Source organism: Anthonomus grandis, chromosome 11 (assembly GCF_022605725.1).
Source record: "Anthonomus grandis grandis chromosome 11, icAntGran1.3, whole genome shotgun sequence".
NCBI lineage: Eukaryota > Metazoa > Arthropoda > Insecta > Coleoptera > Curculionidae > Anthonomus > Anthonomus grandis.
The window spans coordinates 27,751,744-27,779,529 of NC_065556.1; the positions used below are offsets into that span (position 1 = coordinate 27,751,744).

Genomic DNA, 27,786 nt, shown 5'->3' on the forward strand with positions numbered 1-27,786 from the left:
GCGTCACGTTATGGACCTGATATTGTAATACATATTTTGATAAGCTATCTACAATTCACAAGCAATCAATTATTAAATATTAAATGCAATTTCATGGAGTTAAAGATATTTTAAAAGAAGCGACAACCGCGCGCTCACGCCTATAATCGGAGAAACTCGAATTTATAATATGAAAACTTACACATGCGCATAACAGACAACAAACGGAATTCCCGAGTTGCGCGGTCCTCATTTCCATTATTATACGAACACGGTACGCTTTCATTCTCATTCGCAATGGTGATCCTTTATTCGAACAGAGTGTCGTGACTTTTCATTCGATCTTTATCCGATATTACGCGAACGAACTTCACATTTCCGCAATCCCTATAAACGCGTGTGCGACCCTACATACAGTAAACATGGCCCAACATTTTCCAGGTACAGCAGCAGCAGCTGACGATAGCCAACATCAGGAGCTGAGCAAAGATGAAAAGTGCGATTTGATCCAGTCCTCGAACGTCGACAGCGGTTTTATTTCATCGGGAAGCCTCATGTCTGGAGAAACGGGCTACTCCGAGGACATTTCCAAGGAAAAACCGAAACTGTCGCAACCGATATTACAAAAATCGAACCTTTATCGTGAACAACAACAACAACAATTCGATTCGGGACTTTCTCACAGTAAAACCGCGGGTAGTTCGATGCTGGTGGATAACCGCGGTATACCACGCAGCCTCACCCTGTCCGAGAAATTAGGAAAATTGTACATTTACGACTCCGGAGTGGCCTCCAATGACCTGAACAAGCCCAAGACATCCCTCAAGAAACCACCTGTTGAATCCACTTCCAGAAATGTGCCTTTTTACGATACACAGGACGAGGATGGAGACACGTAAGTTTCTCAATTAAATACTCATTTAGTAGGTAATCATTTATCAATCATAATTGAACAGTTGCAGATACATTTACCCAAAATAATCATCTGCCTTATATACCTATAGTCTATTATTATTTTGGTACATGACTGCTGTATCTATTGCATCCAAAAATATAAATACCTAATCTAAATGACATTTTTTAGATTATTTATTTATGTTAATGCAACTTTTTTCATGTTTACTTATGTACAGTGTGTTAAATTCTTGGTATAATACAAATCAAATCATATAAATGGAACATATAGAGCCAGAAATGAAACTCAGTACCTACCTAATATCCCTCAGAAAACACTGGTGGAAAACAATTATGTAAATTTAATAATTACAAGAAAATTATATTTGGGGGACACATATAAATAGTGTTATTAGTAAAATAGCTTCTTTAAAGTCAAGGGATAAATTTATGCTATATAACAGTTTGATTGAACCACATCTACCTATACTTCATTTCATGTTGGGGTAACATAACTGTGTATTTAAGTATTTGAAAAACTACAAAGACTCTGAATAAATGCAAAAACACCAACTGAAATAATTTATAAAATGTGTGATTTACTAAATTAAAAAAAATTGCTTGAACAAGTAAAACTTATATACAAAATAAAATATAATACTATCAAAAATCTCTTACTTCCTTTAATGTTATAAGAGAAAATCTACCCAATATAGGTACCCATCATATTATCTGCCCTATAGCCTTTAATTGCCATGTAACATTTTTCTGACTCCTATTATTATTTTGGTACATGACCACAGATTTACAGAATATTTATATACAGGTATTCTGTAAATCTGTGACATGACTGTCTGTATCTATTGTATCCAAAAATATAAATAATCTAAATGACATTTTTTCAATTATTTATTTATGTTAATGCAACTTTTTTCATGTTTACATATATGTACAGTGTGTTAAATTCTTCGTATAATACAAATCAAATCATATAAATGGAACATATAGAGCCAGAAATGAAATTGAATACCTACCTAATATCCCTCAGAAAACACTGGTGGAAAACAATTATGTAAATTTAATAATTACAAGAAAATTATATTTGGGGGACACATATAAATAGTGTTATTAGTAAAATAGCTTCTTTAAATTCCAGGGATAAATTTATGCTATATAACAGTTTGAACCACATCTACCTACTTAATTTTATGTTGGGGTAACATAACTGTGTGTTTATTTGAAAAGCTACCAAGACTCTCAATAAATGCAAAAACACCAACTGAAATAATTTATAAAATGTGTGATTTACTAAATTAAAAAAAATTGCTTGAACAAGTAAAACTTATATACAAAATAAAATATAATACTATCAAAAATCTCTTACTTCCTTTAATGTTATAAGAGAAAATCTACCCAATATAGGTACCCATCATATTATCTGCCCTATAGCCTTTAATTGCCATGTAACATTTTTCTGACTCCTATTATTATTTTGGTACATGACCACAGATTTACAGAATATTTATATACAGGTATTCTGTAAATCTGTGACATGACTGTCTGTATCTATTGTATCCAAAAATATAAATAATCTAAATGACATTTTTTCAATTATTTATTTATGTTAATGCAACTTTTTTCATGTTTACATATATGTACAGTGTGTTAAATTCTTCGTATAATACAAATCAAATCATATAAATGGAACATATAGAGCCAGAAATGAAATTGAATACCTACCTAATATCCCTCAGAAAACACTGGTGGAAAACAATTATGTAAATTTAATAATTACAAGAAAATTATATTTGGGGGACACATATAAATAGTGTTATTAGTAAAATAGCTTCTTTAAATTCCAGGGATAAATTTATGCTATATAACAGTTTGAACCACATCTACCTACTTAATTTTATGTTGGGGTAACATAACTGTGTGTTTATTTGAAAAGCTACCAAGACTCTCAATAAATGCAAAAACACCAACTGAAATAATTTATAAAATGTGTGATTTACTAAATTAAAAAAATTTGCTTGAACAAGTAAAACTTATATTCTCTAAACTGTGACTTCCTTTAATGTTACAAGAGAAAATCTACCCAATATACCCATCATATTATCTGCCCTATAGCCTTCAATTGCCATGTAACATTTTTCTGACTCCTATTATTATTTTGGTACATGACCACAGATTTACAGAATATTTATATACAGGTATTCTGTAAATCTGTGACATGACTCTCTGTATCTATTGTATCCAAAAATATAAATAATCTAAATGACATTTTTTTGATTATTTATTTATGTTAATGAAACTTTTTTCATGTTTAGTTATGTACAGTGTGTTAAATTCTTGGTATAATACAAATCAAATCATATAAATGGAACATATAGAGCCAGAAATGAAACTGAGTACCTACCTAATATCCCTCAGAAAACACTGGTAGAAAACAATTATGTAAATTTAATAATTACAAGAAAATTATATTTGGGGGACACATATAAATAGTGTTATTAGTAAAATAGCTTCTTTAAATTCCAGGGATAAATTTAAGTTTGATTGAACCACATCTACCTACTTAATTTTATGTTGGGGTAACATAACTGTGTGTTTATTTGAAAAGCTACCAAGACTCTCAATAAATGCAAAAACACCAACTGAAATAATTTATAAAATGTGTGATTTACTAAATTAAAAAAATTTGCTTGAACAAGTAAAACTTATATTCTCTAAACTGTGACTTCCTTTAATGTTACAAGAGAAAATCTACCCAATATACCCATCATATTATCTGCCCTATAGCCTTTAATTGCCATGTAACATTTTTCTGACTCCTATTATTGTTTTGGTACCTGACCACAGACTTACAGAATATTTATATACAGGTATTCTGTAAATCTGTGACATGACTGTCTGTATCTATTGTATCCAAAAATATAAATAATCTAAATGACATTTTTTCAATTATTTATTTATGTTAATGCAACTTTTTTCATGTTTACATATATACAGTGTGTTAAATTCTTGGTATAATACAAATCAAATCATATAAATGGAACATATAGAGCCAGAAATGAAACTGAGTACCTACCTAATATCCCTCAGAAAACACTGGTAGAAAACAATTATGTAAATTTAATAATTACAAGAAAATTATATTTGGGGGACACATATAAATAGTGTTATTAGTAAAATAGCTTCTTTAAATTCCAGGGATAAATTTAAGTTTGATTGAACCACATCTACCTACTTAATTTTATATTGGGGTAACATAACTGTGTGTTTATTTGAAAAGCTACCAAGACACTCAATAAATGCAAAAACACCAACTGAAATAATTTATAAAATGTGTGATTCACTAAATTAAAAAAATTAGCTTGAACAAGTAAAACTTATATTCTCTAAACTGTGACTTCCTTTAATGTTACAAGAGAAAATCTACCCAATATACCCATCATATTATCTGCCCTATAGCCTTTAATTGCCATGTAACATTTTTCTGACTCCTATTATTGTCTTGGTACAGCTTCTATTAAAAGACCTTCACTATATTCATATTTTGTTTACATGACTGTAGCTACTATAAATAATTCATATAGTCTCATGTAAAGTGTCCAGTTTTTTAGCACCCCGCTAAGTCAAGGAAGTTCAGAAATGAAAATCAAATTTTTACAGTTGCCCAGATAACTTCTGTCCCCAATAATTTTCTTTCATATTAAATCTGAATTTAAAATAAAGTTGAAAAAGGTACATGAAAAGCTATAACTACATACATACCTATAGAAAGGAGCAGTCTAGATCTGATTTTTTTCATAAAATAATAAATACTGTTAAAAATCATAGTAATTATTAAAAATTTTGTTACACCTTGAACATTCTCAAGTATCTTAGGGCGATTGTACACACATCTATAATCATACATCATAGTCGAACACTTCTAAATTCCATTGGTTTATATTGATTAAGTTATACAGGAGTATCCAATCTTATGACACTCAACAGAAATGATTTCCAGTATTAATTAATTGTCGGATAGTCTCCTTGAGCATTTGTTGTAATTTTAAAACAGATTTGCTACATATTACTGATTAAAAATGAACCTTTAACTATGATACTGTGACATTACTGAACTGAAACAATAATTTTTTTTCAACAATATATGCATATGCACTAAATTTGATAATGGTGAATCTTGTATAAATAATTGTTTAATACAAGTTCTTACATAAAAACCAAAATAGCTCTTTAAATGACTTATAAAAGTCCGATGAGAAAATATGTGAAGCAGTAAATTCTATTGTTTAAATATGTGTATAAGTTAGAGAAGATACCCAATTTCCCAGAAATATTAGCACAAGATTTCCCAAGTGGTTTCAAGCGCTAAAATCTCTTGTATTGTATAACTTAAACATTTTCATGGTGCAAGATTATAGTGTAGTACCAGGGTATTGTACCTATTTTAAACATCCACCTATGAGCTCCAATTAAATAGTAATAAATTAAACTCCCAAGTCGCAAATATCTTGGAATATAAAGTCAAAGGTTTACATGTGTGTATTCACTAATAATAAAGAAAAAATCAAAAGGAAGGAAAATCAATGAGAAGAGACCAAAGGAAGAGACAGGAAGACACCTGTATACCATATATTATTGTGGTTACTTACATTCAGTTGTTAGTCTCTGTCTATAGGGTGTTAATAAAATATGAAGACAAGCTTTGGATGGCAATACATTGTCCAGGAATATTTCACAATCATTGACAAGTTGTACAGTTCCTATGTTATCCATTACTCTTAAAACAGCTGAGGAATTTTACTGTAGATATGTTTGGGCTATTAGAGTACCATAAAATGGGGTTACTTTGGCAGGTTTGGACCTATTATTGCACTATAACTCACAAACAAATTAAAAATTAAAATATTTTATATTTTCACTGTGCCTTGTGTACAAAATAGAGTAAATCACCCAATTATGGTTTTGTTTTATCGAAGGGGTATATATATATTTTTTTTTGATGGGGTGCCAAAGTAGGCTTTATTATTGGGGGTTACTTTGGCAGGGTATAAAAATACCTTTGTTGCCATTATAGACTTTTTTTTTGTGAAAATTATTTTTAGTCACATAGGTAAACATTATTAAAACTCATTAATAGAAAATTAACTTATCATTTATTACAAAAACCCAATACAACACTGACAGCACCGAAACAATCTTGGTAGTTTTTCCATTTTTTAAAGCAAATTGCACAATTACCATCGTTTTTAGTTTTCCCTATTCTTTTTCTTGGCTCCCTTGGAGGCAATGCTTTCCTAGAAGCTGCTTGATCAAGATCGTCGCTATTTTCATCACTGGTTTCTATAATCATCTTTTGAGTTCCTGAGGGACCAGCCACTGGTTCTGCATCAAAGTTTTCATTATTTATTGGTTCCTCGATTCGAAGTTGTTTTCCAGGTTCTACTTTCTTCCCACGTTTTCTAACAGTTTTTTCCTTATTAGAACCGCGTAAGTCCTGAAGGACATCAATTAGGCTTTGACTCATTATTTCTTGCACCTCTTCAACATTTTCTGGAAGAGCCCCTGGAATTCTTTTCAAAACTTCTGAAGGGTCATATGGACAAAGCCCTGTAGCTCTAAAGCCTGATTTAAGGTTGTTGCTCACATTTTCATTCACAGAATTCCATAGTCTTGTTAATAAGGTGGGGAAATATTCTTTAGGAATGGAGGCGCTGGACTTAGTTTGATTTCTCCATTTGTCCAAGATTTCCCCCCATTTTTTTTTCATGGGTGCGAAGACTGATGCAACATCTAATGGTTGCATTATATGCGTGCTATTAGGGGGTAAAGGTGTCATATAAATGTTGTTCTGCTCGCATGCCTGGATTACTAAAGGAGAGAATTGAGAGGCTAAGTTATCTCTGATTACAACTTTTTTCCCAGGAGTGTCATATCTTTAATTTTAGGCAGCAGAATATCGAAAAACCATTTCTCGAATTGAATCATATCAAACCAACCACTAGATGTATTGGCGACAACCATTGGCGGCAAAAGCTCACCTGCGGCATCGCCGCATACCATAATGCTAACCGATGCTTCGAATGTTGCTGTTGTTCCCCTGGAGACCACCAGTGGCGAATCGTACGAGTAGACAAGGTAGACACTGTCTACCCAAAATTATCCAGTTATTTGTCATTAATTTATTACGTAATTATTTCATGTAATTGTTGAATTACAATTTAAAAAAAATTAACACAGAGCGTAGTCGCTCCTTACTATTATTATATAGTATCTAAACGGCTATAATATCTATCTATCTATAATATCTAAGGCGCGCCCCGCCTGACGCACCAATTAAAATAAAAATGCAGGGCTGACACCCAATTATTGTATACGAGCCCCAGAAAGACACATTGGTGTTTGTCTTCCGAAATTTAGAGCAATTAATCGAACCATATACGCATCAAGCAGGTGGCAGAGGTCCGGCTGCATCAGCATTCAGCCTATTACGTATGCAAAATTTACTCGCCCGAAAGACATTCCAGCTTTTGTCTATCAAAGTCGACCAGCTATTTTATTGTGCTGTTGAGGGTTATTGTTTATGGACACGCTTGATCTGGTCGGCCGCAATACATCTTACAGGTTTTTTTAGTGGTTATTTATGAACGACTGTTCGATATTGGCAATTGTATTTTAGTTGTGTTTTTATTTGTCTTTAATTAATTTTAAAATAATGGATATTATGGATTTATAAGTTATAGCTAAACCTATGTTGTGTTTTTTTGTAAGTAGTATTTATTTTTATTTATCTATCTTTTTATGCTAGTAGTAATTATTTTTTTTTTTATATCACTACATAATTTTTCTCTTTGAGTTAATATTTCATGCGCTTTCATTCTCTATTTCATTAAAATGAAAATGTCTACCCGAAAAAAAAGTTCACGCTTCGCCACTGGAGACCACCACCTTCTTAGCTCCAGGATCATCCTGAACGTTTGTCTCATCATAGTTGAAGACCAGTCGAGGATCTGCATCCATTAAAACGTCTTTAATATTCTCAAAAAACTCATTTATAGCATTTGGTCCTACCGCTGCACGTGTTCGTTTGATATTCGCGGCTAAACGAACACTAAGGTTGTTTCTGGTGATAAAGTGTTCCAGAAAATCACTACCTGGAACATTGTCCTTGAATTCTTTAACAACACGACCTTTTTTTTCTAAATATTTATGCAACACTTGCCGAATATCCGCTTTTGTAGAGGGAAAACCCCAATCACTCACTGTACTCAATGTCTTTGTTAACAAGTTCTCCTCCATGGGGGTAAACACGGTTGGGTGACCTGGGTGCCGTTCGTGGCTGCCCTTCAACTTGTTTTGAAGGGTTCCCCGCGAAATTTTCAATTTTTTCCTTGCGACATACCACCCCTAATGGCGGCAAGTGCATTTTGTAAATCAGCTGTTGAATAATTGGCGTTTAATGTCTTGGCATTTTACCTAATTTACACCTGCAACAAAAGAGAATCATTGTAAAAAAAAAATAAATAAATAAAGAGGAGAATTTTAAAATATACATAAATATATATAGCAACCTGCCAAAGTAGGTTGAGGGTGCCAAAGTAACCCCGATTTACGGTAACTACCTATAACTGTATAGGTGTTTTCTTGGTCTACTTACACTGCAGCAGATTATTATTGCTTGATAGTACAATTTTCATTCCAAGAGAAATTTTGAATGACATTATGAAGTTTTTATTAACTTCCAGAGAACAATTTATGGTTCCAGCAGGTGCTTGAAGCATTTAGGAGCTAAGTTGACTCAGAGTTATCCTTTCAATTTTTTATATCCATGTTTTTTTGGCTTTGGATATGCCCAGGAACCCCTAGTTATTTTATTAGAGTCTCCTATTATTTTTTTTAAATTTCTTCAATAATAGTACATGCCCCTAGATATTTTATTATGAACCCCTATTTAAAATATAAATAATTTTAACATTTTTACAGCAATCTGCAGTCAATAAGTAAACGTTATGTTAAACATTTTTCAGGTAATTGAGGGTAATAGGGAGCTAGTTTTATTTTTTTTTTTGGGTAGTACAGCATCTTAAGGCAGGAAAAAATTAAAACATTTCTGTGCTAAATTGGTAAAAACTCTATATGATTATTTTATTTATATGTGAACATTTATTTGGTATAATAAGCCTTTTTATACGTCCAGGCACCAGGAGCCCTTATTTAATAATTGAAATACATCTCGAAGACATCCAATTTATATAAACATTTTAAGAATTTCTCCTACAATTAATTCTGATTAATTTTTAAGCATAATTTACTTATTAAAAATTAGATATAAAGACTACATAGAATAGAATTTAAAACAATTACTGTTGGTGTCAGTTTTCTCACTGATTAAGTAACTCAGCGCTAAGAATTGTAGAAAAATTGGACTTATATACCATTCTAAGCCTTGTTGGGGTTTAATTTATTACTACTTAATTTGAGCCAGTATTTTTGTGAAAATTATAATTAATATTGAGCTTTATAGAGAACTGAGAACTAGTAACATTTTTGTATAAACTTATTTATTTATTATGTGGAACTTAATGTACTTTCACAAAAAACTAGTAATCAAGCATGTTTCTCTGAGCAATCTGCCTGTCTTTAAATAAAACAAATATCATAAATGTATACATAGAGAGCTTAATTCTGGTTTTACTTACCTTAAATTGGACAAAGGCGGAAGAGTGTATATATCTAATATACTAACAATGTAATTAATTTTAAAATTCAAGGCAATTGAACCGGTTATATTAACCCGTGAATGTGAATGGCAATCTTTAACATGAGAAATTGTGTGTTTTTAAACTAAGAAGCTTTTACTCATATTTATTTATATCTAATAAGGATCTGATTATTTTTTGCTTCTAACCTTTATAATATGATCTGATCAGTGATAATTGGATTACCGGTTAAAAATATATTAATGAAATCATTTTTTTATTAGTTTTTCAGTGTAAAAACTTGTTTTTTTTTTCTCACTCTAACTGAAGGGTCTACTTATAATAAAAAATCATTTATTTATAAAACATAATCTTTATTATCAATCGATAAGATTTCACAGGTCGGCCATGAATTCAAATCCAATCTCACAATATGGAGTAATTGGTTTTTATATAGATATTTACAAATTAGGAACTGTCTGCTGAGGGTAGCCTTCCAAGGTTGACTAGTATCTTAAAAAAAAAGTAACTTCCGCCTGAATGTAACCGGGGGTCAACACGATCTAAAACATTAAAATTCAATAAAGAAAAGTTCATCCGCATAAACCTACGCGCTCTTACATGATTACATCAACCTCAGCATAAGCGAAAATATCTCTTGACCAATAACAATTCTCAATGGTGGGTAAAACCATATTACTTTCAAAAACTAATGGTACAATAATGAAGGAGCTCTCTCATCGGGCTTGTATGAATTTTAAAACAACCGTTTACTATATTATGAAGGCGATGGGAATTCCGGCGAAGTCAGACCGATTTCACATGAAACGTCCAGCGTGGATTTTATGAAAATTTTACAAGAACGCTCAGTGTTTTGTAGCGAATTTATTGTGTATTATAATTTTTTTTTAGGCAACTTCATTTGGCGATCGCTTATGGTCATGTGGAGGTGGCTTTGGCGCTCATACGTGCCGCCCCTTGTGCTGCATGGTTGGACACAAAAAACGACCGATCCCAGGCACCCCTACATTTGGCCGTGGAGTTCGGACATTATTCGATCGTTCGCTGGTTGATTATTGCTGGAGCCAAACCGTGTCCCAGAGATGCACAGGTAAGGAATCGACCAATAATCGTCATTCTTCAAGAATCACTAAGATATAGAGAGTTTGAAGGGGACAGTCCTGGATTTACACTAGGGGCAGTCGGGGCAAGTGCCCAGGGCGGCAAATCTCAAGAAAGAAAAGAAAATATTTTCAACGGTCATACTCTTATAAATTAGTTCACATGTCAAATATTAAGAGTGAAATTTGCTTTAATGAAGTAAATCGAAGTCCTGATAAATACTTGGCAACATATTTTTGACATTTTTTTGACCCAAATATCTATTTTTGCTTCTGAATCAAAATCCATATTGATAGTAAATAATGAACTTTTTTGACCTATTGAAAAGTTCATGCATACCTACATAAAAAGCAGACGTGTCTTTCGATGAAAACGACGCGCTCATATACATCTTTAGATTTCTATAGCTCTCAGACCTTTTTTTGGAAACAGTTAATAATATTTTCATTGTCTACATGATCAAACAAATCCTTAATTAAAAATCCGTTTCAATTTTGTAATTGTATTAAATGACAGAACATTTTACATCCTGCAATTGTTAATAAAAACTATTTTTCTTTTGTCTTAACCTTCCTTCGTAATAAAAAAGAAAAAGACGAAAGCAAACTATATTTCATGGATACAAATTAATTTCTAAAATTAGGATTTTACTAATATTTCAATTTGATAGGCTTAGGTAATATGCAATCTTATATTCAAATTGATATAGCAACCGCACTCGTCAGGACAATAGAACATATATAAACACCTTTAAAAAAAAAGAGAATGATAAGCTAGGATGTTGTATTACCATAGAGGTCAGATACAGAGTTTTCCTCCAACTACAGTAGTACGGCACGTTATTATATAAGTTGTGTTACAGATTTGTGAGTTCTTCCTTCAAGTTCTTCAAAAGTTATTTTAAGAGGTTAAAAAAGGAACGTTTGACTCGTAAAAGTGTAAAAAAAAGATGGAATAAAAAATTTATTCATTCAGCTTATTACAGATCGTATATGAAGCAAGAGATAGATCGAACGATAAAATACAAGTTTATTTACATACAAGTATTTTTATTTGTAGAAACTTGAGTAGAATTTGCTACTTCTAGATCGTTATTGATAAGGCACAGTTCACAGACCACAAATATAATCTTATCACTTTTTATTGTTTATTTTGCTATTCCTGTTTTGCAGAAAACACAATAATATGTACATCTGTGATGTAAACGTAAATGTACAAAGTAAATCAGTTGACCAGCCACAAATAACAAACCTCGGCGTACGATTTTACCTACGCTAACTTCGCAAGCTAAAATCACCTCAAAAAAAAGGGCGGCATTTTTCACAGTGTTCAGGGCGGCATTTTTTGTAAATCCGGGCCTGATAAAGGGGCAAAATATAATGGGATCCTGGACATGTGCACAATTATAAAAAAAAACTTAATTTCTATTGTAAATATATAATAAATATAAAAAATATTCATTTATTTGTAGTATATCAAAGAAAAAAAATTAAAAAAAGAAACAAATGCAAGAGGCATGTTTTTTTTTCGCGGATTTTGACAATTGTATGAAAATCTCATTAGCAAAAGAAAGAATTGCATGTATTAAACTTTAGTAGACAAAATAAATATAAACACAACTATTTTTTTTTTTTATAAAAAATTGCAGATAAATAGTTTAAAAGTTATATATTTTTGTTAAAATTTTTTATATACTTACATAATAATTTGTAGATCAATAAAGTAAGTATGAAATAATAATGCAATATTTAAAACCGGACAGAAAATAGATAAAAAGTAGTAAATTGTATTGTCGACCCTTGTAAAGTGACAATGGAATACACTTAAAAAAGAAAATTATCGTATACCACATTAAAACTCCATCAATTTCTAATGAGTCCATCATCATTGAGCAACCAAACCTTTTACCTAATAATGGAGTGCGTATTGTTTTAAAATAGCAGTTAAACAATAAAAAATGATTATTTAAAGAACAGTCAAATGTATCCCATTTGCTTGAAAACCCTTCCTGTGGAGGGTAAATTAATATTATTGCATATCTGCTAAACACCTATCAAAATTCAATCTTTTGCTGTGGAAAAAATAATTAGTAGATTCATTAAAAAGTAAATTTCGATCTCTTACCAAGATACTATTAACACAAATATACAATTCGAACGTAAAAAAATCTTCCTCATCTCTTAATTTTTAAGACTGGATTGGAAAGTGGAGTGGTTCTGTTGTCACCAATTTCTAAAACACATGGGTGTTTAATTTTACAACAACCACGTTAAAGATTGAAGACTTTAGAAATAATAAGTCCTAATTAAGACAGGAAGGAAATTTTTACGTATCGCACTGTATATTATTTATTATTAATGTGAAATAAAAACGAAAAAAGTAAAACCATTTAATCAATAAGCTAGGATCAAATCATTGATAAAGCGCATATAATAACATGCCCAAGAATAGTAAAATAAATAATGTTTCAACCAAGAAAATTGGAAGTAAGTTAGATATAGAGAAAAAAATAACCTGTTACTAGGAGTAGAATAGTTGTGCTAATAATAATAATAATGGGAGATTACAAACATAGCTTAAACTGTCTCAATCTAATACATTTAACTATTCTATATACATGTATACAGAAATTAATACCTCAAAAATAAACATAAAAGAAAATACACAGTTTACTTACCAAATAATTTTTCTTGTTAGTGGAATAATTTAAATTGTTTCTCATTATAAGGCTCTTATATACTAAACAAGTTTAATATATCAAAGCAAACAGCAAATCCAAGCAAAAAACAATAAAACAATTATTTAAAACGCACCCAAAATATGCATATGTTAAGTCAATTTCAGGGGTTTGCTCTATTTTTGGGAATAATAAACTTATTCGGTCTAAAATCGAGAAAAAAAAAGACACACAGCAGGCAAGCAAATTAAACTTTCTATTACTGTCCTTTTTTTTTACTAGTGCTGAAACTTTCTCCCTTTCTAGATACAGCAAGAATTTTAGGTTCTTATTTTATCAGAAAACCTACTGTGTATATTTCCACTTATGTAAGAAAAGATCTAGTATTTTGATTATCATTTATAATTTTTAAAGTGTCTTTTTAGAGTATCGTTTCAAAGCTATTTTTTCTACAAAGAGTTGTTTCATATATAAAAGTTGTGTCTCATTGTAAAGTAACTTTGTTGTTGCACTTTAGTAATAGGCTAGTAGTAGGATATTTTCTAATGCTCATCCAATGATCCACCCCACACACTATTATTCCCAGGTAAGGTATCTTTATATAGAAAAGTTCAAAACATTTATTCAGTTTGATAAACTATGCAATAGGTTTATTAATGTGTTTGTTTCAATGCCAATCTATTATATAAGAAGAGGGAAATGGCTGTGTTCCTTGAAGGATAATAGAAATTAATCAAACCAGATGTATTCAGAGCAATTTATTGTTAAAAGTTTAGCAGAGTGCTAAAAGTGAGTTGGGTATTATATGCGTAAAAAACATTATATAGCTTAAGGTGCATAAATGGACTGTACTCACTTGTCAATTAAGCCCAGAAGTTTTCTATGCTGCGAACACATTTGATAATATCAAAATTATTCTAAGGAACGTAGTTCATCTATTATAATATTTTAACATTACTAGAATTTATTTCAATATTTGATAGTGAGAGCATAAGATCAAAACTTTTCAAAGTTAACTGCTAAAAGATGATTGTTGAAACAATTAGAAATTACGGGTAGGTTTTGTTCAACATCAGCATTCTCCATTAAATTTAATATTGAATAAATTATTTACAGACATTTCCTTGAGGAACTCCACAAATAACTTCCACTTTTGAACTGAAATTTTCTTCAATACTTACCTTTTGGTCGGGTTCACTTTGGGGTACGATATACCGATACCTTAAATATATACTTCCGAAATCACTCTTTCATTTTCAAAGAACACTCTGCTGCTGAATATTCTTCTTTTTGTTTTAAGAGAATACTCCTGGTAGTCTTTTAGACGTTGGACTTTCAAATGAATCCTATAGTGATTTTTAGTGAAATTTCTGCTTGGACTTCTTTGAACCTTAAACATCATTTGCACCAAACCCTCTTATGTTTATTATGTTTCTTGTTTATATGAGAACATTCCAATTGGATTTTGGGCTTTGCAAACAAGTGCTGACCTTAAAGGCTCTGTTCTTGGACCCCATAGCCTGAAAAGTCTAGTATTTCTAAAATTCTTGCTTTGGCTGAAAACGTTGAACTTTAAAGAACAGCCCTTTGCAGTATTTCCAGCAGTTTAGGATTATCAATGATGTCAAATGCCATGACTAAATCCCCAAGGACACACAAGGGTTTCTTTTCTTTCTTAATATTTAGGTTCCTTGTCAGTTCAATCAAGGTAATTTCCTAAAATCCAAACTAAATCTTGGACCAGACCTTATCAGTCTAATTTTGACTATTTTTCTCTGATTTTGCTGTATTTAGTAATGAAATGGACTCACAGTTCGTTGATAATAATTTCTTTAATGATTTGCAAATTTTGGGTAATGTAAAGATCATTTTATAGGGGGGAGGAGTGTTCTTGGACAAATTTTGTTATTTGCCTTGTATATCAAAGACATAATATCAAGCTTAACATTTTGCCAAATATACGTCAGTTTTCTAACGACCTTTCATGTTTTTTAGCTCTATGAGGTCCTTTCTACAACTCACTGAAAAATTGAAGTTAATTGATTAATTAAAACTTAATTTATTAAAATCAAAATGTATAACAATCGGGAAATCAAAAACAGATAAAGAAAACTTCGGTAGTATTAAAATGAATAATGAAAATATTGAATTTGTTGACGAAATAAAATACCTTGGATTTATATTAAATAGTCATAATGATAATTTTGAGTATATCATTGCTATAGTGGATAAGAAAATTGGGTTGTTTCAAACTATCATTACAAAGAAAGAAATTAATTTTTAAAGCATAATAATAACAACATTTTGATTACTATGGGTCACTGCTATAGTTCGAAAAAAAAAATATAAATAAGTATGACACAATAGACCTATGACATAATAACCAATAATATTAAAATGCTTAAATTGGCTCGATATAGAGCAAAGTTTTAAACTTCAATTTATTTATAAAATAAGGAACTAATGAGATTTATAATTATCAAACAAGGCAACAATACAAATTTATGTACACACTATAAAAAGGCATTTAGCCCCTTTTTGGTTTGTTCTCAAAGGTCTGTCATCGTACAAAAATTAATTGATTAATTATTATCTCAGTTACAATATAGATCTACCCTACAGATCTAGTAACATTAATCATTAAGAATCTTTAGTTCCTAATGTGTATGTTGGTTATATTAAGTTTGTCATTACCTATTGGTTTTAACTAGGAGTTTTCCTGATTTAAATATTGTATTTTTAAAAATCCATACTGTATTGCAATATAAGCTGATTTAGTTTAAGAACCTTTAAATCTTGTTTTGTTTAATTTAGGACTTAACTTCTGACTCTGTTAATAAGTAAATAACTCGCATATTTTACCTGTAAATTAAATATTCACTAAACAATGAATAAATTCCCAAACTCTGGTGTGAATGGTATGTTATGTAAAGAATACCGTAAAACACGCGAAGGGAATCCCTTTTTTTTTACCTTGACCGAAAGATGTTGACGCTCTTGCGTCTGGCGTGAGCGCCATAGTAAAAAAAAACACTGTTTATGTAATTTATTATTTTAACAATAAATAATAACGGGTAATTTTTCGATGACGTTTCTACCGTGCACATGAACTCCTGAAGAAACAACGACTGATTGATTTTTTCCAGGTAGTTGACCATATTATAGCCTGGATTAATTTAATTAAGAAAGAATCTTTTTATGTGGAAATTGTGGCCTAAAGTTAAAATTGTTTTAGGGCGACTCGCCGCTTCACATAGCAGCCAGACAAGGCAAATGGGAATGCGTTAAAGCCATCACGGAACCGGTCAATCCTAAACATAGAGAAATTATGGATCTCAGCTACCCTCAATCGACTTATAACAAACCCTGCTTGGATCAGTGGAACTATCTTGGTGAGTTTTATTCAAATTCCCTAGTGAGAGAGAAGGGGGGGATAAAAGTTTAAAAAATCATAATTAGCATATTCATAGTATAAATTAGTATGTAAAACTTGTTATGTCGCGGTTGAATTATCGCTAGGATTTCCCTGGAAATTATAATTAAAAAACGTTTACTATTATTAGTATTATATTAAATTTATTTTTTTTATTAAATTAGGGGGCAAAGGTCAAGGCGACAATAATTTTCGCGAGCAGGGTATAGTCAGTCTTCCGAGAATTCTTGTGGAAAAACGTGATTAAAACAAAATGTCTCATATGAGTGGTGTAATCGAGTACAATGAGTATGCACCAATTTAAACAAAAAAAAAATCTTTCAACTTTTCTTGAAATGAATTGAATTGAGAGCGGTTCATTTATTGGTGCAAAAAAAGTATATAACTCTTACACAAGTCAATTAAACATTTTGAATTCGAACAGATCTAAAGGTTATACATACATTAAATATTAAATTTAACAATATTAACATAAAATCTATCAAAATACTTAAACTAAAATTAGCATTGAAAAATTCCTCGATTGAATAAATTGCATTTAAAATTAGAAAGTCTTTTACCTTGAATTAGCAAGAATATAAGCAGTGCATAGGGTGAGAACCCTAAAATTTTGGGTATATATGCGGAATGACCCCATCAATTAATTAGATTATACGTTATTAAATAACCGAATGTAAAATGATTATGATTAGTCTATTACGTCAAATTTGAGAAACCGTTCACTCTAGGCATAAGGTAAAAAATATTCAGAATATACTATAGAATTCTCAAATGTCATGATACACAGGGTATTCTATTTAATATTAAATTAATAATTAATGTTAAAGCCGTAGTTTCTACTTCAGGTGCCCTGTATAGAAAATGTTTATTGCGAAAAAGGCGCAAGTAATTGGCGTGTCCGAAAAATAGAGAAGAAAAAAATAACTCAAATTTAAATGAATTTGTTCCTTTTATTGTAAATGCACTGTATTAATCAATCAAATAAAGCTTTATTCGTTTAAAACACCAAGGTGTTGTTAACAAAGCTGTGGTAAAAATATATATATATATATATAAATTTCTTTTTGAAAACAATCAACACGCACTGAGATAATCAATCATTAATCTAACACATATAAGTGTAACAAGAAAATAAAAAAATAATGAATATCACAACACAAATACACCAGTAAGAAAATGATTTATGAAGCAGGATTGTTTTTACCTGCTGTCGAAAACGTTTATATGTTTGAATCTTCGGTAATAAAAAATTGAATTTTGTGCCAAACTAGAAGTAGGTATTGGTAAATTTATGTTAAAAAATGACCCGATATTATTTAAGTTAACAGAGTTAAATACAGAGTAATATTTCTTATACATTAAGCAAGCAGTCTCAAGAATAAAAATTGAAGGGAGAGTCAAGACAATTCACACCTCTTGTAGTCCCTTTAATAATAGAAAGGCCGAAGCTAGAAAAGAGGTTAATCACCCTCCGAGAGTCTAAGTCTGTTTTAATTAAACTTGTAATATTTTACTGTCAAACTTGTCAAGATCCCAGTAATCTCAAAATCCACCTCACATGCAGACAGATTTACAATTTAGTCAATCACGTACAAAAATGCACAGGTCTCCATGTGATCATCTGTCAGTTTGACAAAATTTGGAAATGATATTAAACTCCTGAGTATGAGTTACACTTAACTCTGTCTCAGACAGCTCATTAAAAAAGAGGATATTAATATTGAGGAATAATTCAAGCTCAAGTGCTTTAGAAGACGAAGACTGTATATTGCGGTATTAAAATAATAGTGTCATCAGTATGCCCTATACTTCTTTTTGTTGAAAAATTGTCCGGTTTACAAGCTTCTTGGCGAAACTTGCGGGTTCAGAGCATCTGAGTCAAATCCTATCCAAAATGACTCACTTTGGTCCTGAAAAGTAGCCGGTTACTATGTACTACCAGGACATAGATTATCCAGATAGGGAGGTCCAGGTGCGATTATTCTTCATGCTTTGATTTGGTTTTAAAAGTCGACAATATGGGTGGAGGCACCTTCAGTGGCTTAAGAACATCAAATTGGGAAGTAATGGAACAGTTTCTACGATCCCGAATTTGGGCAGACAAAAAGAAACAAAAAAAAAATTAACAATTCGTCATTATTAGCAATAGAAGTTTGTATATATCCGTTTTTGCACACAAATGAGACGTAGTAAGCAAAAATATATATTTATTTCTCTTTAAACAAACTGGATCAAGTAGTATTTGACGAAAGTAATAAAAGGAAAATTAAATATCTATTGCATTTTCTTTTGGGTTTCAAAATTTACTGAAGTATCCCCATTGGCTCCGGTATTGTTACTATCTAATAGGTTTTTGTACCACAAAGGATCTTCCCTGTTTTGCCCATCATCCCCAAAATGCTCCTTTATCAAATGATTCAAACTCTTTTTTCTTTTTTTCTGGTATGGAATTACCCAGTGGTAGGCGTGCTAAACTGTATCTTGTCTTCTGATTTTCCCTTCTTAAGAAGTGATTCCCCAACTGTGTTACCCAATGATTTAAACCGATAAAATTGAGACATCTTAATTTTAACAGTGGATTTATTATGTTCAATCTCAATTTTTTTAAAGTGAATTCTTTTACATTCTGAAATTCCCTTTATATTTTTATATACCTTTTCCAGTTCTTTAACATTATACATTTGCCAGTCAAGGCCCAGTGTTTTTACCAAGCCCACTTCCGAATATATTTCAACGTATTTTTCTTTTGTTGTAATGACGGTCTGACGGATTGTATGATCGATCCGCAGGAAGAAAACTATGCCCTCGCACTGAAAAAGTTATTCATTCACTTTTATCACTTCTTTTCAAATTATCTGGGGATTTGTTTTTAAGCCAGTATATTAGCTAATGAATAATATGCGAATTCTTATTCAGCCCCCCACATCCATCGCAGAATAGTCTGAGAATGTGTATTCCTTCATAATTTAAGTTTTGAAGATGACTGAACAAAGCAGAGTCAATTTGGGTAGTCCCTCTCCCCGTCGAATTACATAAAAAATCTAGTTAATTCGTATGCTTTTAAGAAGCAAGCATCTAACCTCACTTCTGCTTTTTACGCACTTCTCTTTTGCTTTCGCCACATTTTCTTTTTCTAATTCACATCACTTCCTTTATACCTATTTTCTCATTCATGATACACAAAATTCAACTTCAAACACTAAAAAAACAATTTTATTTGACTGGTCTTACAGGAGTTACACAACTCAACGTCCAAGCAACAACTACTAGAGTAAATAATGAAAATTGCAATAGAATACGCACAACTTGTTTGTTTGAATATATTCGATTTTGTTATCAACATTCGGATTTATTCGGTTTTGCTTCCAAACAAATATATTAACCTATAGTAACGATAAAAAAGAACCAAAAACCGTCAAAAAACGTTTTTCGATGAAAAGTGGATATATCCGGTTTTGCACCTAAACTCCTCAATTACTCACTCCTATTATAGGTTTCAGAGATGCAAGAGTTGGAGCTGGCTTAGATTTGATGATGAAGATGAGATGAATTTTGATGATGACTTAGAGGGTTTGATTATTATGAAGTTATTCTATAAGATTAACCAACGTAAATTAAATTAAAAACGTCGTTGTGCACAAACAAAAAATTTAAATTTGATTGGTTGGGTGCTCACGATGCCTTCGGAAAAACCCACTGAGGCAGTCTGGCCTGGCAGCGAATTCCGCATATTTTCATCATTTGGTTTGTCGGCCCGAATACCATCAAGAGCCATTCTCCAAGAAACCATTCATCTATTTCGTGGTGTAACTGGTGCGTTATAGTCTCGATAGAACTAGAGAATGACCCGCTAAATTAAAATTAGTCAGTTACTCTCTATTTTTAGACCAGGAGCAGTTAAAAACACAACAAGCGGTCTTGTCGCCGCAATTAGCTACGAAATGCAACAGATGAATTCGTTAAGAATGAGCCGAAAATAGAAACAGTTAAAACATTTAAAAAGAAAAAATGACATTTGGGATTAGCCGGTATGCTAATTACGCGAGATGGACCGCCAAAATGTCTGATAAATTAACGAATTTTTCAAGGTTATGAGGAGGGTCCACGTTCTCAATTCTAATTTATTCAAATTAAATTATAATTATTTTTTTATCGCGGTTATATTCTCCATATAAATATAATTCAAAATTGAACTTTATTATACCCGTCTATCGAAATTACTTGGGCAAATATTTGCCAGAAAAAAAAAACAAACGCGTTTTATGATCCATCGGGGTCATATAAGCAAGCGATGGCATCGTCACGTCTACACGACAAATTAACACACTCGACTTTATTTGTGTTTCGTGCGGTTGGGATTTCCGAAATTTCAAATTCGGGCCCACCGTTTTTCGGTAAACTCGACCAAATTCCCATCTGGTCATGCGGTATTTTTAATTTAATCTCTCGCATCAAATACCGTATAAAAAATAATGGTTACACCTTTGTGGCGTCATAATTCTTGAAATAAAATCAACCACGATAATAACAATAATGATTACTGTTCCTAACATATCGATATTAGTCATCTTACTCTAACGAAGCGACGTAATTGTTGTTACATTGAACGCAAAAGAAAGAGACACATTTATGATACAATCATATAAATTATATGTTTATGCAAGGTGTCTTCACAGTTGAGTTATTTATTCACTGCTTGTAGGCCTGATCATCAGGAACAGCATGGGGAAAGATTTTCTTTAAGAAATCATATGGTATTTAAAAGAGGCCACGTTAGAAGTGGTGCTCACCCTGAAATGTTACATATTGATGAAGATATTTTAGAAATGGTCAAAGACGACCCAAAATGAGTACTAGAGTCACAGCAAGTCAAGTTGCAGTTAATCATAATTAATAAATTGTGTAAAACAATGCAACAAGAACAGTATACTCAATGGAATTAACGTTATAACCTAAAAATCATCCTAGAAAAGTTGTATTTTATAACAATTCGATAGAAATGAAAATTGTACTTTATTACTTAATAGTGCAAAATTTACACAATCATGTTTGAGCAACAGAAAATCCACATGCTGTATAAAATCAAATTTTCAACATTTCAGGATGTTTATTGGACCCTACTTTTATCCACCTCGACTGACTAAAATTCTTAGATATTCTTCTAAATGTAAGACAGAATATGTCGTTCCTACATAATGGGGCTCCACCACAAGTTAAACGAGAATTTCATAAACCGATTGATGGATAGGGCGTAATGGACCTATTTCTTGGCCTCCTCGCTCTCCAGACCTAACACCTTCAGATTTTTTTCCGTGAGGCTATTTGAAAGAGCTGGTGTGTCGCACATTAAAAATTCTTGTGATTTAATTTGTGGACACCAGGTTTTATTTTCGAAGCGTGTTAATTGAACAAATGGAAACAATTTTTACTTAAGAAAAATAATGTTCTATAATGTGAAGTGACTCTCTTATTAAGGAACTTATATATTAGCTTCTTTTGTCGAGTTCTACAAAGGGTTAAAATAAATGACTCAACTTTGAAAACTCCCTGTATAATTGAAGATTAATCGTATGGCTAGTTGATGTTTTATAATCAAATGGCAGATATTCTAAGAAGAGAAAATGGCACTCTAGTCCTAAATAATTCAACCTGCACTACTGCTAAATGATTAGATTCTTCATAGTGGTATTTACTAAGTAAACAAATCAACAGGCTTCCCTAAAAAAACTGTTGTTTACGCACTGAAATTAGACGGAAATAGATCAAAAATAGGTTGTCTCCGGTCCGCAAAATCCAGACCGATGAATCAAACGATCCATTTTAGGTTGGGACGTGGTTAAAATTGTTGCTGGCTAAATTTAAACGTGGTTCGCAGGCAGTCACACGCGCTCCGGCTACGTCCAGACGTTTGGGTTTTTTCACTTGGGAATTCCCCAGGAAATTCTTAAGGAATGATTGAAAAAGTCCACGGATCTAATAATGATTGGAAAGCTGATTTAAAATGTCAGGAAAATTTAGTTTAAATAGCTGGACGAACAGCGTGTCTTCAAGTTTCCCAGACTTCAAATGCCTGGAAGAAAATTTCAAGCACCATATATAGAAAAAAATTAGGAATTTGATTGGAACACCTCCAACTTTCTTACCTGGAACACCTCTTTACTTTTCAAAGATACCTACTTTGCCTTTCACAAGGACTACATATATTACAACAAATATTCCTATAATTGCCTTTTAATTAATCTTATTTAGGGCAGCTTTATCGATTTTAAATTGAACCCGTTTTGAAAGGAAAAACATTGAGGATTTTTTTAGTTTCGAATTTAACACTACACACATAATTAATAGGTCATTTCAAAATGAATTACGCTTTAAAATAATAATTTATTCAATAAAGTGCTATCAACGAAAAAATTCCACTTCATATGTCTAATAGGAAAACCCCATCAGATCGTTTTAAAGTGCGCAAGTGATTAAATAAACTTTTTTTTAGTGCTGCACTCACGTTGTTTTATGATATATATTGTTGTCATTTGAGCAGATGGCTCTTAGGACTGGTAGGAGTGTTTTAAGGCTTTACTGAACTAAACTTATTTATAGCGTAAGTCACTCACTATTATAGATTAATAAATCCATATAAATCTCAAGAGGAAAGCCATAGCACTAAAAAAAAATACGCGAACCAGTCTTATAGGAACAGGAGAAGGAACGAAGAAATCCGAAAACGGGTAAAAGTCATGGCGATATTGGTAAATTGAGGCCTACATCCAGGAGTGGCAACATATTTAATAAAAGTTTTCAATTTTTTTTAATTAAAAATATTTATAATTTTAATGACGTAACCGAATCGACACGCACCAACATATGTTAGGAAAGGACAAAGCGGGAAAATTAAAAATAACCCGCCGGTGCCGAAAAACCCGTGATCGAGTGGGCGTTTGCACTCGTCTCTCCCGCTCTATTTTTAACTCCGATGGGGGTTTTCTATTTACATCGGGAAATTTCGAAAATATTTTCCCACCGTTAATCGTCATTTATGTCATCTGACGGTAACGCCGCACTCAATAAATCAGTATTAAATTGATGAATCAAAATTCAAGAAAGCATTTAAAGTTGTTAATACTATAGTCGCTCATCAATATCCGAATATAATGAATATTCCACGTAAATTACCTCATATAGTAATAATGAATGACATAGCAACGACTATTCAATCATCTTACGTCAACTGCAAGATTCCCTTATAAAAAGGACAATTGAAGCGCGTAAAACGGTTTCTAGAAAACTGACCTCAAAAGAAAATTCATTTGGTAAACAAACTTTCCCAGCGCAGTTATTTATTCGTTTACCAGCTCATTATGGTCTGCAATGTCACAGTCGCAAAATTTCCAACGATGCTGCTACGTTTGCATAATTGGGTAATGGAATCGGGGTCACACCCCCCCGACACATGGTTTTTTTTTTATTTAAATTTGAATAAATAATTATTGGTGCGCAGTTAATCTTGTGACGTAAAACTTTTAAATAAATTCGTTCGGTCCGGTCATAAAATATGCAAAATATGTTGTTTTTGGTAACTTTTAAAAATGTCGAGGAATATACAGGATGGAGCAGGTTAAGCATTCTGGGGTACAGGTACCACCGGTTTTTCTTTAATATTTATCCTATACAGAAATGGGCTCTACGGTTTATTTTTTCAATGTCTTGCAACTCAATTTTTATGTCACAAAATAACTTAACTTTACCACGCTTATATTTGCTTTTGACATTAAAGCATTTCTTGATTGATTGATTAAAGGTTTAGGTAAGCAGCTTACTGCGGATACAATGAATGTAGGTTGAGAGTGCGTTGTATTGTTGCTGTTGTTTTTTCTATTAGTGGTCCCATAAATGGTCGATGATTGCACTCGTAAAATTTATTGCTTAGTCTATTGGCATCAATGAATATTATAGAAGAATTTGCAGACGTTTTTCAACGACTGCTTCTCCTCAATTACATTTAATCACATTAACAAAACTACTTAGAGAAATTACAACTCTTTATTTGGTTTATTTTAGGTCAAACGTGCGTGCACGTGGCAGCCAAAGGTCGCCACCTGAGAATACTAAAACACTTGGTGGAGTGCAGGGCGGACATCAACGCCCGCGAAGGTCTCGAAGGTTTATCGGCCCTACACTACGCCGTCCTAAACAAGGACTACGACATGATCAATTACTTGAAACGACTTCCGAACGCCGACTACTACGTGCTGAGTTATGCGGGTCTAAACGCATTACAGTATGCCCACTTGAGAAACGAACAAATCACCAAGTCCCGCTACCCTATTCTGAAAGACTTGGACTCGCCGTACAGCAGCGATAGCGATAGTAGTGATTCTTCTAGCGACGAAGACATGCCTGTAAGTACTATTTTTGTTATTAATTTAATCCTGATAACGGGTTATCAGTGCGAAACGTGACGGAATCTTTGTTACGTCAACCGAATTCCAGGTACAACGAAATTAATTATTATTTGCAACAAAAAAAAACCGTTTATGTATTTTGCTTACGTGAATTTATATCTCTGTTCAAGTTGATTTGGCTGCTGGAAATTCCATTTTTCCATTGCGCGTTATATGAACAGGATAAAGGCAGCAATGACTCGAATTTCATATGAATTATGACGAAATTAAGCGAACGTTTTCGGGATGTTAGTTTCATTAATATAATAGGAACACCTTATATATTATTACATTTTAGGTCCTTTACCTCTAAATTAAATATGGTTTTTGAGGTAGATGCAATGATAAATGTATAGGGATTTGTTGGGAGACAGCACCAAATGCTATAGAAATATTTTACTTGTGTATTCCCTATAACCCACTTTATATACTTTTGCACAAACTTGAAATTTTACCCAAATTTATAAATTTTGGTAAATTGAATGAATCCAATTCTAATAGCTTCATAAACTGTTGATCTAAGGAATTCAAAGCTTCATTCCGTGAATTGGTGCGATAACATGCGGTTTCGCAATGAGTTCTTGTATCGCCATCTAACAGACATGCTATGAATATATGAATTAAGGTATCTGGGGCCAAAAGTATAAAAGTCTGTATAACATGTGTGAAATTAAAAATTCAATAATCCCAGAAACGTTTCCCCGGAATATGATTAGCCTTAAAAACCATGTGTGAACTACAAAAGGACCCTTAATTTTCTTCTCAATGTGTTTCTTTGTGATCAAGCTCAGATTAGTTTTATTGCCAATTTTCATACTAAATGTTAACTATTTTTGAGAATATTTTCAGAAATAGTTGGAATTGACTTAAAAGGGTTCTTAACCAAGAAAGGATCTTTCTTTTCCAATAAATGCATACTAAAACGTTTTGTGTATCTCAAAAACTTCCTTAGCTAGAAGCAATTTTGTCCCTCAAGGTCCAAGAGGCACCAAATTTGAATTTTTCGAAGTCACATTGCAACATATCAAGGTTTTTATGAGTTAGTGGACATTTTTGGGTCTAACTTAGGAACCACTTGGAATATTTTCATAATTCTTTTACACTAATATAATCTAGTTCCTCGGGATGGATTTGAGGGTAAAAACGTCCTGAAGTTAGAGCACTTTTGGTGGGGTATATTTTATTGCCAATTTTTATACTAAATGTTAACTATTTTTGAGAATATTTTAAGAAATAGTTGGAATTGACTTAAAAGGGTTGTTGACCAAGAAAGGATTTTTCTTTTCCAATAAATGCATACTAAAACGTTTTGTGTACCTCAAAAACCTCCGTAGCTAGAAGCAATTTTGTCCCTCAAGGTCCAAGAGAGGCCAAATTTGAATTTGTCATTCATATTGCAACATCAAGATTTTTATGATTTAGTGGACATTTTTGGGTCTAACTTAGGAACCACTTGAAATATTTTCATAATTCTTTTACACTAATATAATGTAGTTCCTCGGGATGAATTTGAGGGTAAAAACGTCCTAAAAGTTAGAGCACTTTTGATTGGGGTATATTTTTTTGCCAATTTTCATAGTAAACAATTTAATGGTATTTTTTTTATTGTTACAGATGACTCCAGCGTATAGGCTATACGACAACCCCGGAATGTCCGGAATATGCGCTTAAAAAAAAACTGTAGATAAACTGGTAACGACATGAGAGTACGACCAAATTGGCCGTAGAAATAGACAATATTCTGACAGAATCGTAACCAAATTCGCCCTGTGACGCCGTACACGGGGGTGTTTGAGCGACGATATATCATAAACCAATACGGACGAGTCGAAACCATCAAACAGAAAAAGGTTACATTTATTGCCACCGTTATTATTAATGATAATTAGGAAATAATTTTTTAAAATGTATTATACCTGGATAATAAAAGAGTAAAATTACGTGGAGTTTAAATAATTAACTTATTTTAGTGACTGTAGCATTCCTCTATGGATAATAGAAGTCTGCCGTAATGTAAATAAGATTTAAGACTTTGTTTATTTGTAGTTGGGATCAAAAGCCCGCCCCGATCCGTGACTTTTTTCACGTAATAGTTTTTAAATGGTTTGAATGGACAGAGAACTGATTGATGTCAAATAGGAATCGATTGCATAAAAAAGACTAAAAAGTAAACGTAGTGTTCTTTGTTGTATAATGCATGTTAGATGAAAAAAAAAAACGTATATTTATTGTTAAAATTAAGACTTTAATTCGTTTATTTTTGTACATACTTTTAAGGTCTAGTTTAGGTTGTTCTTCCTTGTACATTAAAACAATTTAACTCTCTAGATATGCAGTTTTATTTCATCACTTGGGCAAATTCTTTTGGTTTCTCTTTGCCTTAAATTACAACTTTTTTACAGTGGATTCAGCAAGCAATTTACACAAGTCAATTAGGAAATGCCCTGTCAATATCTAATATTTGTGAGGTTTCCTTCCAAAACTAGCATAGGAAAAATCAAGTATCATTTTAAAACTTGCCAAATCCATCGC

At 32.0% G+C, this 27,786-nt stretch overlaps 1 protein-coding gene across 1 annotated transcript; it reads left to right on the forward strand.

Annotated features, from left to right (window-relative positions):
* Positions 1-176: 176 nt before the first annotated feature.
* Positions 177-27,581, forward strand: LOC126742057 (NF-kappa-B inhibitor cactus-like). The gene is made up of 5 exons (XM_050448582.1): positions 177-874; positions 10,497-10,695; positions 16,619-16,775; positions 24,872-25,212; positions 26,869-27,581. The coding sequence occupies exons 1-5, from the start codon at positions 402-404 to the stop codon at positions 26,923-26,925; spliced, it is 1,227 nt and encodes a 408-aa protein (XP_050304539.1). The 5' UTR covers positions 177-401; the 3' UTR covers positions 26,926-27,581.
* Positions 27,582-27,786: the final 205 nt, after the last annotated feature.

Coding starts and splice junctions, on each gene's coding strand:
- LOC126742057 (XM_050448582.1), top strand. CDS start 402: ATGGCCCAACATTTTCCAGGTACAGCAGCAGCAGCTGACGATAGCCAA. Junction 10,696..16,618: donor CGTGTCCCAGAGATGCACAG/GTAAGGAATCGA, acceptor AAATTGTTTTAG/GGCGACTCGCCGCTTCACAT. Junction 25,213..26,868: donor CTAGCGACGAAGACATGCCT/GTAAGTACTATT, acceptor TTATTGTTACAG/ATGACTCCAGCGTATAGGCT.